The sequence below is a fragment of the Lingula anatina genome, chromosome 2 (assembly GCF_051362555.1).
Source record: "Lingula anatina isolate TDL-2025a chromosome 2, LinAna3.0, whole genome shotgun sequence".
NCBI classification, from domain to species: domain Eukaryota; kingdom Metazoa; phylum Brachiopoda; class Lingulata; order Lingulida; family Lingulidae; genus Lingula; species Lingula anatina.
Genome location: NC_141768.1, coordinates 10940877 through 10953806, shown reverse-complemented (window position 1 = coordinate 10953806; position 12930 = coordinate 10940877). Strand labels below are relative to the sequence as shown.

Below are 12930 nucleotides of genomic sequence, written 5' to 3'. Positions count from 1 at the left end.
CTATCCCTGTTTTCAATTCTTTACACATTTGAAACACATGCACTTTCTGCATGCATTCAGTGTGCTTTCATGTTAATCCTTATCTTTAGAGTGAGACTTTATACCCAGATTGCTGTAGGCGAGCTCTCTATGTTCAGTGGATAAGAACATGCATCTCCTGCGTAAGTTCATTTGGGGTGATTTGTAAGTCATTTTGTTTATTTTGAATGATTATTAGTAATACAGTGACTTCAAGGCTGTCATTTTCCTCAAAACGAGTCGATTGTAGATTTTAAAAAATGCAGTACGTGAAGCCTGCATGCAGATACTGCATAGACTCTGTGTATGTAATGTAGGGAAAGTATCCAAGCTACTTTAATACTTACAGTCAGCAGTGGTGGTGACAAAATGCAGTGCATATTGATTTTTTCCAACTCCAATATATGCACTGTAAAATTCCTTATTCGTCAGTACTACAAGTAGTATTAGCAAATGGTTATTAAGCTACGTTTCATGCAAGGAAAGGAAAGAAAATTGATAACTTGCATTTATCATCTATTTAAGTAGATAACCTACTTGCTCTTCTTTAATTAGTTTCAGAATAATGTCGTGGAACAGCTAAAAGTAAGTTATCAAAAGGAAGAGATTGATGCCTGGGAACTCTACTCAGAGTTATGGAACTGAACAGAAAAACAAGTGACCCAGTTCAGTGGACTCCATATCTGATTGGAAAATGCATAATCAGAGCACTTTATGTCCTCATCAACAATTTGTACTGCATCCCAGCTTACGTGGTGTGGATGTTTTGCTTTTCACCACTAAGATTTATCAGACCAGATTTGTATTGGTACATCGAAGGAGTGTTATTTAAGTGGCTGCTTGCTATGGTAACTTGCTGGATGACAACTGCAGGCTATCGTGGTAAGATCTGTCTGTACTAATGGTACTGGATTTCAAAACCGTAGATATAGAGACTCTCCTAAATATTTCCTTCCTAACATACTAATATAATACATTTTTCCTGGTTGTAATATTTTTTATTTACCATCAAATTGAAGACAGACAAAAGCTTCGATCCTTGGCTAACATGTTGCTGTCAAGAACTTGATTGCTAAGAAAAATAATGATAAGTGTTATGGACAGGAGAAATTGAATTCCACAAGGAAAATATATTTTACTGAGTAAATCTAGTTTTGTTATATATATATATATATATATATATATATATATATATATATATATATATATATATATATATAGTATATGTGGTATGGCAAATAATAATCACTGATGAATTATTCATCAAGGTTCACTTTCATTTCTGCCTCGATTAAGTGATACTGTTATGTTTATTCTATGGCTTGTATTGTTTCTGTAGTGCACATTGAATGAAACCACTAGTTTAAAGTTTATGATAAATTTCATAGTTGTAGAAGTGGGAGAGAATGTGTCCCCAGCTTACAATGAAGAGGCTCTGGTCATTGTAAACCACCAGTCCACAGCTGATGTGCCCACCATGATGCATGCCCTGCAGCACAAAGGAAAGGCTGTAAGGCATATGATGTGGATACAGGATCTGATTTTCAAGTACACCAACTTTGGGGTGGTATCAGCCAGTCATGGGGATTTCTTTATTTTACAGGTGTGCATTTACATAAAAAAGTGTTTCTGAATATGGAGGTATAAAGGCTGATATCAACCTATGCGTGGTGATGTCAGTATATTCTATTCAAAATTAGGGTTTCTGGGTGAGAAACGTAGGATTTTCCTTTGTATGTATGACAAATAATGTACTGCTACCCCCTAGCCCGATATACACAATAGTGTGCCTCACTATTGCTCGGCATGCTATCATATATATATATATATATATATATGGGCAGAGCATTATTTAGTACAAAAAATTGTCAATGCAAAAGAAAGGTTTTAGTGGTACAGGTAAATTTGGGTTAAATTAGAAACTTACACTAGAGTATGCCATACATTTGACCATTGCAAGTATACCATACATGACCATTGTATTAGAATGAAAAATGTCCCTCTATACTAATCAACCAAGTCTTACAAGCAATCTAGAGGATAATACCAATGAAATATGAAATAACATTTTCCAAAAAAAATGCTGTTTTATTTTTTATTAGGGAAAAGAACATAGAAATACAATGTTGGACAAGCTGCAGGAGCACATTGAAAAGACTTACCTCACTAGAGACAGGAAATGGATTTTACTATTTCCAGAAGGTGGCTTTTTAAGAAAACGAAGACAAGGGAGCCAGATGTATGTTTGATTAAATGTTTAATATAGTTTTATGGTAAAGAATTCTGAAATGTATAGAATTAGTTGATTGCTCATTTAGAATGGGCCTTCTCATATTCCACTTAAAAACTTTTTCATGCCTCCCAGTTTAAATTTAAGTATTTGAGGTTGAGATGCTATCATTATCAGTAATAGCCATACAATTAAACATTTTTTACTTACCTACATATATGCTACTAGTTGTCTTGTTGTTATCTTAAAGATTTGGACAGAAGAATAATTTTCCAATACTGGAACATGTAACACTCCCAAGAGTTGGTGCTATGAAGACAGTGCTGACTACACTGTCCAAAGAGACACTAAAGAAGAAATCAACTCAAGCACCTGGTGGGTTTGTGTTCCTTACACTAAAAAAAAAACTCAAAAGCAAATGAGTTTAAGTATGACATAATTACCTTATTTTTTTCTTATTTTTTTTCTTTTTACATACTGTATGGTATGGTGAATTTGCAGAATAGTTTAAAGGGATAATAACTCTTCATATGAGATCTATATTTCACAATAAAAACATTGTGAACAACTCGTGGAAATATAATATATTCAGTTGTACAAGAAAAACGGCAGTTATAGCTATTATTCTGATATCTTAGCTTGTGTTCAGACCACGTGACCTCTATTGATGGCTATACTCTGTTATAATCTCTTAAGAGATTTTAACAAAAAACCAAACTTTTTAGAAAAAAACCAGGGACTAACTTTGAATGTAAAAATGGATTCATTAACCATTGGTAAGTATGGGAAAATTGTTGTTTACTCCAGGAAAATTCATTTTTTGGTCAAAACGAAGAGTTATTATACCTTTAACATTCTTTGAGTTTTTGATAAAATGCCCCTTTAAATTCCATTTGCTATAAAGACATCTTGCATGTTATATTTTGCAAATTGGACAGATTTGTGTTTATCAACTTTTTTCTCCCCAAAAGTGTGATATAAAAGACATTCAGATTACTATAAATTTTATTGAACAGTTTTGATTTATGATTTTAAGGCCAAGCTTCAAAACACGTCAAATGGGTAATTGACATCACAATAGGTTATCCGGATGCCAAACCATTGGACCTTCAGACAGTAATTGCTGGCCAGCGCCCACCCTGTGACGTTACCCTTTACTACAGGCTCTTCCCCATATCAGTGATTCCAACTGACACAGAGGGGCTCACACAGTGGATGTACAGAAGGTTTGAAGAAAAAGAACAGCTTTTAGACACTTTCTACATTACAGGGATGTTCCCAGACTTGCCAAATACTGGGAGCATTGGAAAGAGACTTCCAGGGCCAAAGCGTATAGAGTTCAGTCCATTATATTTTCTTTCTATACATGTGTTTTTTATATTGTCCACATTTATTCAGTGGGCTGTTTTTCTAGGAATATGGAGAAGTTTGTTCTAAGTTGTATGCAGATCAGTTTTAGCCATTCGCAAATGATTGTCAATTTTAACTTGAAAAAGTGCTTTTTGAATTCCACCCTCTTCAATGTGCAATCCCACTTAAGGGTACTGTAAGGGTTTATGATCATCCAGAAACTAAAAGTGAGTTTTTTTCCTGCATTTAATTATCCAGTAATGCATCTACCTTTAATGCAATGTAAATCCCCTCAAAAAATATAAAATATCAGCATTTATATTTCTCATTGCTTAGCATTAACAGAGGCAAAGCATTTATCATCAATCTAACATCTTTCTATTTCGAGGAGAAATAGCTTAACTCCATTCCTGATCAAGATCTTATCACAAAAATTTGCATTCAATGCCTTGCTGTTATTTTATTTAAATGTTTCTGTCATGGAGGTCTGAGCACCTAATTACAATGCATCACTGAACAAATGCTTTATTTTGCCTTATTAAGATAAAACCTGAACTATGGCTTTTCAGAAAAATTGCTGACAGGGTTTTAGAGTTCTCAATGGTGTGATGGATTTGGCATTGAAACAGTGCTCGTGGGTGCTCAGGTTAAAGGAGAAATTTGAGAAACCGATTTTTTACATGATGTCAAAAAATGTGTAAGGCAGTAAATGAAAGGAGTTTTTTTTTTTTTTTTTTTTTTTTTTTTTTTTGGCTAACCCTTACAGTACCCTTTACAGGTGCTTTTTCGCAATTACCATTGCTTCATCTCAGTGCTCCTGCAGTCTGATCACAGTGCTGACTGGGTACCCTAGAGTGCTGGCACTGTGGGGAGGTTGCAGTCAAGTGCTTGCTATTGATATTATAACTAAAATAAGTCAGTTTATTTCTTGGGACAGATTTGAGTGACATTAGGTGACATACCTAACAATTGCTCAGCAAATGTTTTACCTTTTGCCAAATTGAGCATGGAAAACGGTCATAAATATAATTTACATTAAGTATTAAGTAAATCTTATCATAAATATCATTTATGTCAAAGGAAAGAATTGGCCATACTTATGATTTTGCCACACACTCACCAAGGATGAAATGAGCTACATGGGCTAGTCACTAGTGCTGATTTCTAAAATTGTACACTTGCATGTATTTAATAGCTAGCAACTTTGTAAACCATTTACTTAGTACCTCAAAACTGGAGATGTGTATTTATGGTGCTTAGAATCAGTATTACATTTGTGGACTTAAATGCTTTTTTTAATCACTGAAAATGTCAATCCTTTTTTTGAGGGATTTACTGTCAATTTTTGTTTAAGTAAAGAAGCAACCCACAGATTATAAATACTTGGTGCTCATGATTTATTTTGCCACAATTTAATTATCAGTTAGAGGACACTAATCATTAAGTGTTCAGTTTCATTGTACTTTATTAAGAATGAACACTTCTTTGAACATATTTTAGTCAGTTAGAAGGATTGTTGTCACTTTTTTCTATCAGTGTTGATATATTTAAACCTTCATAGGAAGGTTTGTGTTTTCATGTTCAGATGTTAGAAAGAAATAGTTATTTCAACAATAATATTTTATATATTCTATATTGCATGACAATCATTGAAAGTGCATTGTTAGAAATGTTAATTTAGACTGTTGTGAAACTTGAAGGATATTACACACAACAGTCAATTGTGCAAAACATTAGGACTGGTGTGAATGGTATGTAACGTGAAGAAGGTCATTGAACACTTAATGATCTTGCAAGCCATTCGCTGCTGTTGGTTTGAGCAATAATTAATATCTTGTAAAATCAATCCTTCAGTTGTGGAGGTCAGCATTTTTTATCACCGATGTCTTGCAAAATGCTAGTTGAAGGAATGTTTAAGGAGTGTATTTCATGGGTGGAAATTCATTCCCATAAGTGGTGAATTATGGAGAAGGAATTAGGTAAGGGGTTTGGGACCAAGTAGTTACTAGGGGGAAGTCCCAAATAACTTTGCAGCCTTTGGTATTAATCTTGAAATAAACTGGGACCAGTTTTTGGAACATTTTACTCTACAGGTTACTTTCTTAAATGAATGCTTTAGCTATGATAATAAAATTGGAATAATTGGCAGTATTGTTAAGAACTTTATTAAACAAACATCGATTTATGTAAGATGGATTGGACATGAAAAATTGCTTTTGGATTTTGTTATAAAGAAGTATTTTTGCAAAAAAATAGGGACACGGAGCAATATATCTATAACCTCGAATGGGATATAAGCCCAGCATTTTACTGGGTTTGGTGGCTATAATTGTTTAGAACTACAACTGAACAAAATATCATAAACATTTTATTGCACATATCTGTACAAAATAGACTGTAGAAAGTAGGTGGACTTCCATATGTCTGACTGAAGTACCAAACAAGTCTATTTATTGCTATGTAGACTGAAGTAATAGAATTTCCTTATCATAAGAAAAAGTTTTGTAGTTCGTCTTATGGAGATCTTGTGTTCCTCTAAGTGATGCTCTTGACTGTCAAGGTTTCGAAGGATTTTTGAAATAAAAATCTATTCCTCTTTGCCTTCCTTTACCTGAGGGTGCCCTTCCTCTAGAATCTGACTGCAAACAAAGTAGAAAGGTTTCAAGAATTTTTTCAACAAATTTCACTATACAATATCTAGATCTCATTTCTTTGGTTGAAAGTTTTCATTACCCGAGTACTAAGAATTGAAAAGGCTTATGACATCACCATGCCTCCTTGATATCATGATTATGAACTAAACCACATTCTGCATTCATCCCAAATCTTCAGACAAGAGAAATGTGTGAATATACAATTGATTAGACTGATTATTATACATTTTATCATTCACAAACACAAGTTTTTCATAATGTGCTATTGTGACTTTAGAGAAAAAAATTAATATAAAGTAATGCAGGATGAAAACTTACTTGACGGCCCACATGCTTGGCCCACTCTTTTGCAATCACAATTGGATGAGGGTAAGTTTCTCCTATGTTCACTCTAGCTTTACTTAATAAAGCTTTGCTAAGAGCCCAAGGTGTATGGACATTGCCTCCCTTTATTTCTGACAACTCTGGGACCCAAAGCCGTACATATTCCCCCTAGAAACAAGCAATGGTTATGTTAGAAAATGTGCACTCACAGTTGGGTAATTTTGAAACAAAAATTTACATTGTAAGTGAGCATTTCAATGTGTGATTGGTAAGTGCAACTATTCATTCAGGGGTTTGTGCAACTGGACATCAGAGATTTTGAAAACAATGTTAGAGTTAAAATTGCACAAAAGCCTAGCTTAGTGCTCAATAAGCTTTAGTTACATATGGTACAAGAACTTTCAAAATCTCCGATGTTGACTTCTCAAACAAATACCATTAACAATTTTACATTTAAGTGCCAATGTATAGTACTTAAGTGAGAAATATGGAAACAGCATCATTATATTAACTTAGATTTTGTAGGAACTATAATCCATTAATTTGTTAATTTAATCAAAAAAGGCATGCTTATGATAGTGTTGTCAATAGTTCATGAAAAAGAATTACAAAAAAATAAATCTAGGAACTCCAGATAAAAACCATCAATTAGCAAACTGATTTTTTTTTCGTTTCATTATGTAATTGCTTAGTACCTCTGGGTCATAATCCATTCCTTGTTTTACCATGTTAAACTTTCTGTCTTCTCTCGGGTCATTTCCAATCCCAGCAGCATACTGCCAGTTGCCATAGTTACTGCACACATCATGATCAATCTGGATATATATGCGTGTTGCATTGATTATAACAGCCTCGAAACAATAATAATAGGGAGAATCCAGACATTTTTTAAAATGTATATTCATACATGTTAGTGCCCTCATAGGTGCTATTTACTCACAAAATGGTTTTGGTATATTATTTTGAGGACATGGAGTAATTATGGCATACTGATTATTCAAAAATCTTTAATTATTTTTAAAACTTACAAGGCAGGACTCAAACCACTCTGCACCCATTCTCCAATCCAAGTGCAAGTCTTTGGTAAGAAAGCTTGCAACATTCTGAAACAGTTTCTTAGTATTAAACAACCATTTCCAATGAAAATTCTTATAAAAACCAAACTAATAAACAAATTGCTTAAAACTCCAAAATTATACTTCTCATGATGCAAGACATTACTGTATTGGATAATGATAAAAATATGTTTACATGTAAAATAATCTTTTATTTTTCATCATTCTAAAAAAACAGTACCTGTCTGCCTCTATTGGACATGAAACCAGTGGCAGCCATCTCTCTCATGTTAGCATCAACATAGGGGACACCTGTGTTGCCAGCTATAATGGAAAGTGCACAAGACTCGAGTTACCTCTTTTTGGCACAGTAATTTGTGACAGCTAGTGTCACAGACATCAGCAGACATTTCAACGATTTATGTGTTTCTACTATGGAAATAATTAAGCTGGTGCAACAAAAAGCTTAACTTGAGGATGGAATCAAGTTTATACTTCATTCTTGAGCTTTCGAAAACAAATTGCACTTACTTTTCCAAGCTTGAAACAGTTTGGGGTCCTGCTTCCATTGTATTTTCTTGCCCATTATACCTTTGAAAAAATAAATGTAAAATGTTAAGAATAACCAGACATTCTAGCCTATCTCAAAAACAGAATTTTACTGACTTTTATGGTCCCTATTCAATAATTGGTTTAAACCATCCATTTTATACCTTTCAACAATATAAAAGCATCTGGAAATGTCCAACAGTAATGTTGTTGTCTCAATGTCCTGTAAAGCTATTCAGACGTTTTCAGTGTTATATAAAAATATATATAATATTACATAAAAATTGTATATAAAAACGCCTGATATTAACATTTCCTTTTGAAACGTCAAAATATGGCAGTCTAAATGAATCACTCATTTACAACTAATTTAATTAGAAATGGTATTAAACAAAAATTAAAGGCAGGGCTGGGCCAAGCATTAATTTCTAAGTGGAAGAAAATTGTTTTTTTTTTCTTCAAGAAACATTAGATTTGGAAAAATCCCATATCAAATACCTTTTAAAGGAGGTTTAGCTTATTCGTTTTTAAAACTTACCATCCAGAAAGAATAATCTGGTCCCATATTTAAGAGCTACAAACTTGAAATAGTCTCTCCATATCAGCTCAAATATCACCCAGTAAGTAGACTGGTTAGCTGTCCTCTCCTTTTCATATCTTTTTATCTCCCAAAATATTTTTCTGGGAGAAATGCTTCCATGTGCAAGCCTTCAAGTGAAAAGAAATACAAAATAATAAATCCCACATTGACAATAATTGGTCTAAATGTTTGCCTTTTACAATAAGAGAAAATTGATAAAATTTCAATAAAGTTCATAATATAAAAGTGATAAAAATTCGAGCTTGTGTTCAATTTTTGGTTGTGATGATTACATATCTTTGAGAAATGAAATACAGCTCATAAAATAATTTCACCAGCTGTACAATTCATACAGATAAAATTCACAGTTTCTTCAATTAACAATTGTCTTTGAATTCTTTTTTCCAGCCCATATTGTGGTTATAAACTGGCATGGATGTTACCATTAAAGGTCATATCAAAGACAGGCAGGGGGCACATCAATACCAACAGTTTCATTTACAATTTTAGTGAAATTTTACCATGTTGAAAATTTTGTCGAGTAGTCAGCTCCAACCATGCCATTTCTTGTTTCTTTATATTTGGCCACCGAGTCGCTGTCCCACAGGTAGTGTTTTAGTCTACTCAGAGCCTCAGTCTCTCCTCCACAAAATGGAAAAGCTGATCTTTCATCTTTGACTTCACCTGCAACACACATGTATTATGTCTGAACAAAGAGATTAGAAGAGTAACAGATAATAAAGTTATTAAGAGATTTCTCCTTTCTTTTTAAACTAGCCACAATGATAGTTAGTCAATATAGATTTAGATCAAAATAGTCTTGAATTACCCAACCTACATTTGTCTAAGACCCCATTCCCATAGATTTTAGATCGATCTATCCCTGTGGGGAGTCTCACTAGATTACTGTCAGCTTAGCCGGCTTAAGCGTCTGTCCCGCCTACTAAAAGCTGTAAGGGGGTAATTAACTATGGTGCACGCTCGGCTGACTGCAATTAAGCATGAACCCCCAGGGAGTTAGGTCGATCTAAATCTAAATCTCTGGATCGATCTAAATCTCTGGGAATGCACCCCAAGTATTATCTGAACTTGTATAAATATCAATGAATTTAAAATGGCAGTTTAAGATTCAAAAAATAAAAAGGTCTAACAGTGAAGCAGTTATTGTTGGATTAATAAGTACTATTTGTGGTTTTTATACAAAGACGCACCTTGCATCCCAAATGTTTGCATGGTGGGCATTTCACCTTCCTCTAAGTCTGGTGGTGGTGGTTTCAGTTGTTCTGGTATTTCCAGTAGTTTACGCACAGAACTTTGACCCTCTACTGCCTTCCTAAACTGAGTATAAACATCAGGAACACTGGGAAAAAAAAAAAACAAAGAACATCAAACAACACTATAAGCTAAATAAATTCCAAAATTAATAAATCTCAAATGAAACAGAAAATAATATACCTACTTTATCCTCGAAAATGACATCAGACGGAAAGATATCTGTAAAATTAGACTGTCTTCGATTATATCTTGAGCTTTTTTTTAGACAGAACTCACTGCTGTAAATTTTTTACTTGGATTGTTTTAGATTATATCTTAGATCTGTTTTTAGATGGAACTCACTGTTGTATCTTAAATGGCACGTCTTCTTTATGATACAAGGTAGATCCCCAAAATGTCTTAATTTGAACTCCACAATTCTTCTTTAATGCTGCTTCCACATCTAACTCTTCCTGTGTAGCCTGGACATAATTTGTATATTATTAAGTAAACAGGTACACCTCAATTAAAATGAGATCAAGAATCCAATACATACATATCACATAGCACAGCCTACCTCACCAACAAGCAGCCTCTCCCAAAAATATGGTGAATTTTAACAGATGATCATAATAAGGATGAAATAATTTTTGCTACTAAGTTAAATAATTTATCATACAAAGAGAAAAGAAGGTTCTCGGATCACAGAAGGAAAAAAGCCTGAATTGTTAACTATTTGAACTTGTTAACAAACCAATATCCTGGAGCTTTTGTTAGAGAGAGTACATATTAACTGAAATGCCAAAAAAGTTAATTCCAGTTTATCCACCAACATACCTCTTCTTGAAATCCAACAGCTATTACGTTTCCCTGTCCCAGACATTTGATAATGGCAGGTACCACATCTTCTGGTTTGCCTTGTCTTATTATGAGATTGCTAACAGGAAGGAATGGAATAGTACATGTATACTGGCTCAAATATGTCATGTAAGACACCAATATTCCTTATGATGTTATGAAAGTTCCATCAAATTTTTTAGTACTTCTAGATTCATGTGTTATCATATGTTAGTAACATTAATCTGAAATCATCATTATTTTTTACTGAAATAACAAATTTGATAAATGCAATATGGACCAAGTATCAATTCACACACATTAAGCTGCTACCATATGTCACAATTCAATGCATTTAAAGCACTTGTTGGAAAATTTTCAAATCTATAACTTGCTTTCTCTATAAGTCAACAAGAAACTTCCACATCAACTGAAACTTGCTGAACTGACCAAGCAGGGGCCTCTAACTCGAAAGCATCGCATATTGTGAATAGCGATATCACATGGAGCCTACAGTGTATTATATGGGGTGAGTTATGGAATCGAGACGCATGCGCTCAGTCGCAATGCGCAATGCTTTCGAGTTACGGGGCCCAGACAGCAATTGACCCCAAAAGTTGAACTGCATGACCAGTCACTGACCTGTCACCACCAAGAAACCTGCAACATATTTAAATACAGAAACTGCATGTCCTGTACAATAAGCTCACCTTCCTCTGGCTCTCAGGCTCTTCCTCAAGTCATCAACACTTTCTAACAAAAACTGCAATCTATGGGCACCAGTCTTAGGAAAGCCATAGTGGTAAGTCCCAGCAAAGTGTCTTGGGTCGAAACAGTACAGGGGAAGCACATGACTGGCTTGGAAATGGCTGTAGGCCCAATGAAGAAGCTGTGTGATAATGGAAATATTTTTGAAATTCAACATAACCTACCGGTACAGGTTGCTTCAGTCTTCGGCCTTGCATACTACACTAGCAAATTAAGGTCTCATAAAGCTAGTCTGCAATGTTAACCACTGGTCCTACACCCACATCCTGCAAAATTTTATTTGGACCAGTAATTTTTCAGAATGTGCGAATTTAGTGGTCTGACATGGCCAATAGATTCTTTTATATAAGTTTTCAGAAGAGCTCTTGTAATTATACTAATGCAATTGGGGACAAGTCCAAACTTATTAAAATTTTTATTCAGAACAGTGAATCCCGAGTCGAACCAGTAGATTTTAGGAAGCAATAGGTGGTGCAATGGCCAGTAAGTTGAAAAGTTTAAGGTACAGACTGTAGACCCCTGTTTTAGAAATTCTAGAGACCATAAACTTCTTTATTCTGGGGAAACTGTGTGTCCTTTACCCCAGCATATTACAGCAGCTGGTATACACTCCGCTACTATACTCCACTTCTGCACTCAATTTGTAAATGACGCAACATACATGTACAGCCTCTAGAGTTTTTAACACAGGATGTTATGAGGCTAAAAGCTACGGCAAACTTACAGGATGAAATCATTTTATTATAAATACTAGCTATTAAATGTAATTACAAGAATTTTTTAATAGAACAAAACTCTTTAAATTCTAAGTCATATCTCTTCATACACAAACAATCTGGTATTTCCAATCACTAACCAATATTTTGCCCCAGATTTCGGCCGAGGTAGGCCTACTTACTGCACAGGCCTAGCACGTAACCCTGAAACAGCAAAAGTAAATAATATTTGATTTAGTAAATTTGCAAAAACACCAACCTCATTATCGTGCAGCCTGAGATCATTCCGAATCAAGCATATAACTGTTTTCATTGCAGTACCAGACATGATACTTCAGAATATATCTTTTCCTTCGTACTATATTTGAGTTCGCCTAAAAATGACAACTGCTCATGTAACAGATAGCATGCTTTATACAACACAATGCTTTTTATATAACCGGTGTTTACATCTTTTCAGACTCCTTTGCAAAAAGAGTTGCACTTAAAATCTCAACAATCACAATGAGAAACACTTCAGTTCCCACTCCCCAAGGCTGACAGTTTTCAACAAAAAATGTATCAAATATTTGCGTAATAAATGCTGTTGTAAAAA

At 34.3% G+C, this 12930-nt stretch overlaps 2 protein-coding genes across 4 annotated transcripts; one reads left to right on the top strand and one right to left on the bottom strand.

Annotated features, from left to right (window-relative positions):
* Window positions 1-5: 5 nt before the first annotated feature.
* Window positions 6-6208, top strand: LOC106171400 (acyl-CoA:lysophosphatidylglycerol acyltransferase 1-like). Of its 3 annotated transcripts, none has more exons than XM_087005741.1 (6): window positions 6-161; window positions 580-900; window positions 1407-1621; window positions 2121-2257; window positions 2499-2623; window positions 3285-6208. In XM_087005741.1, the coding sequence occupies exons 2-6, from the start codon at window positions 654-656 to the stop codon at window positions 3683-3685; spliced, it is 1125 nt and encodes a 374-aa protein (XP_086861867.1). In that variant the 5' UTR covers window positions 6-161; window positions 580-653; the 3' UTR covers window positions 3686-6208. The 3 variants fall into 3 exon arrangements, with proteins under 3 accessions (XP_086861867.1, XP_086861866.1, XP_086861865.1); XM_087005740.1 differs by having other exon boundaries at window positions 7-161; window positions 574-900; XM_087005739.1 differs by having other exon boundaries at window positions 14-183; window positions 574-900.
* LOC106171901 (cryptochrome DASH) lies at window positions 5945-12780 on the bottom strand. Its single transcript, XM_013552405.2, has 13 exons — window positions 12595-12780; window positions 11562-11740; window positions 10852-10951; window positions 10378-10496; window positions 9972-10120; window positions 9282-9444; window positions 8719-8888; window positions 8163-8222; window positions 7873-7955; window positions 7605-7679; window positions 7272-7391; window positions 6571-6744; window positions 5945-6237 (listed from the first exon to the last, which is right to left on the bottom strand). Exons 1-13 carry the CDS (start codon window positions 12661-12663, stop codon window positions 6154-6156), a joined length of 1545 nt encoding a protein of 514 aa, XP_013407859.2. The 5' UTR covers window positions 12664-12780; the 3' UTR covers window positions 5945-6153.
* Window positions 12781-12930: the final 150 nt, after the last annotated feature.

Excerpts from the sequence above, each read along its gene's own strand:
- LOC106171400 (XM_087005741.1), top strand. The coding sequence starts at position 654 with ATGGAACTGAACAGAAAAACAAGTGACCCAGTTCAGTGGACTCCATAT. Across the intron at positions 901-1,406 it reads GACAACTGCAGGCTATCGTG|TTGTAGAAGTGGGAGAGAAT; the intron begins GTAAGATCTGTC and ends TAAATTTCATAG. Across the intron at positions 2,258-2,498 it reads CGAAGACAAGGGAGCCAGAT|ATTTGGACAGAAGAATAATT; the intron begins GTATGTTTGATT and ends GTTATCTTAAAG.
- LOC106171901 (XM_013552405.2), bottom strand. The coding sequence starts at position 12,663 with ATGTCTGGTACTGCAATGAAAACAGTTATATGCTTGATTCGGAATGAT. Across the intron at positions 10,952-11,561 it reads AGCCTGAGAGCCAGAGGAAG|CAATCTCATAATAAGACAAG; the intron begins GTGAGCTTATTG and ends CCTTCCTGTTAG. Across the intron at positions 10,497-10,851 it reads CTGTTGGATTTCAAGAAGAG|GCTACACAGGAAGAGTTAGA; the intron begins GTATGTTGGTGG and ends AATTATGTCCAG.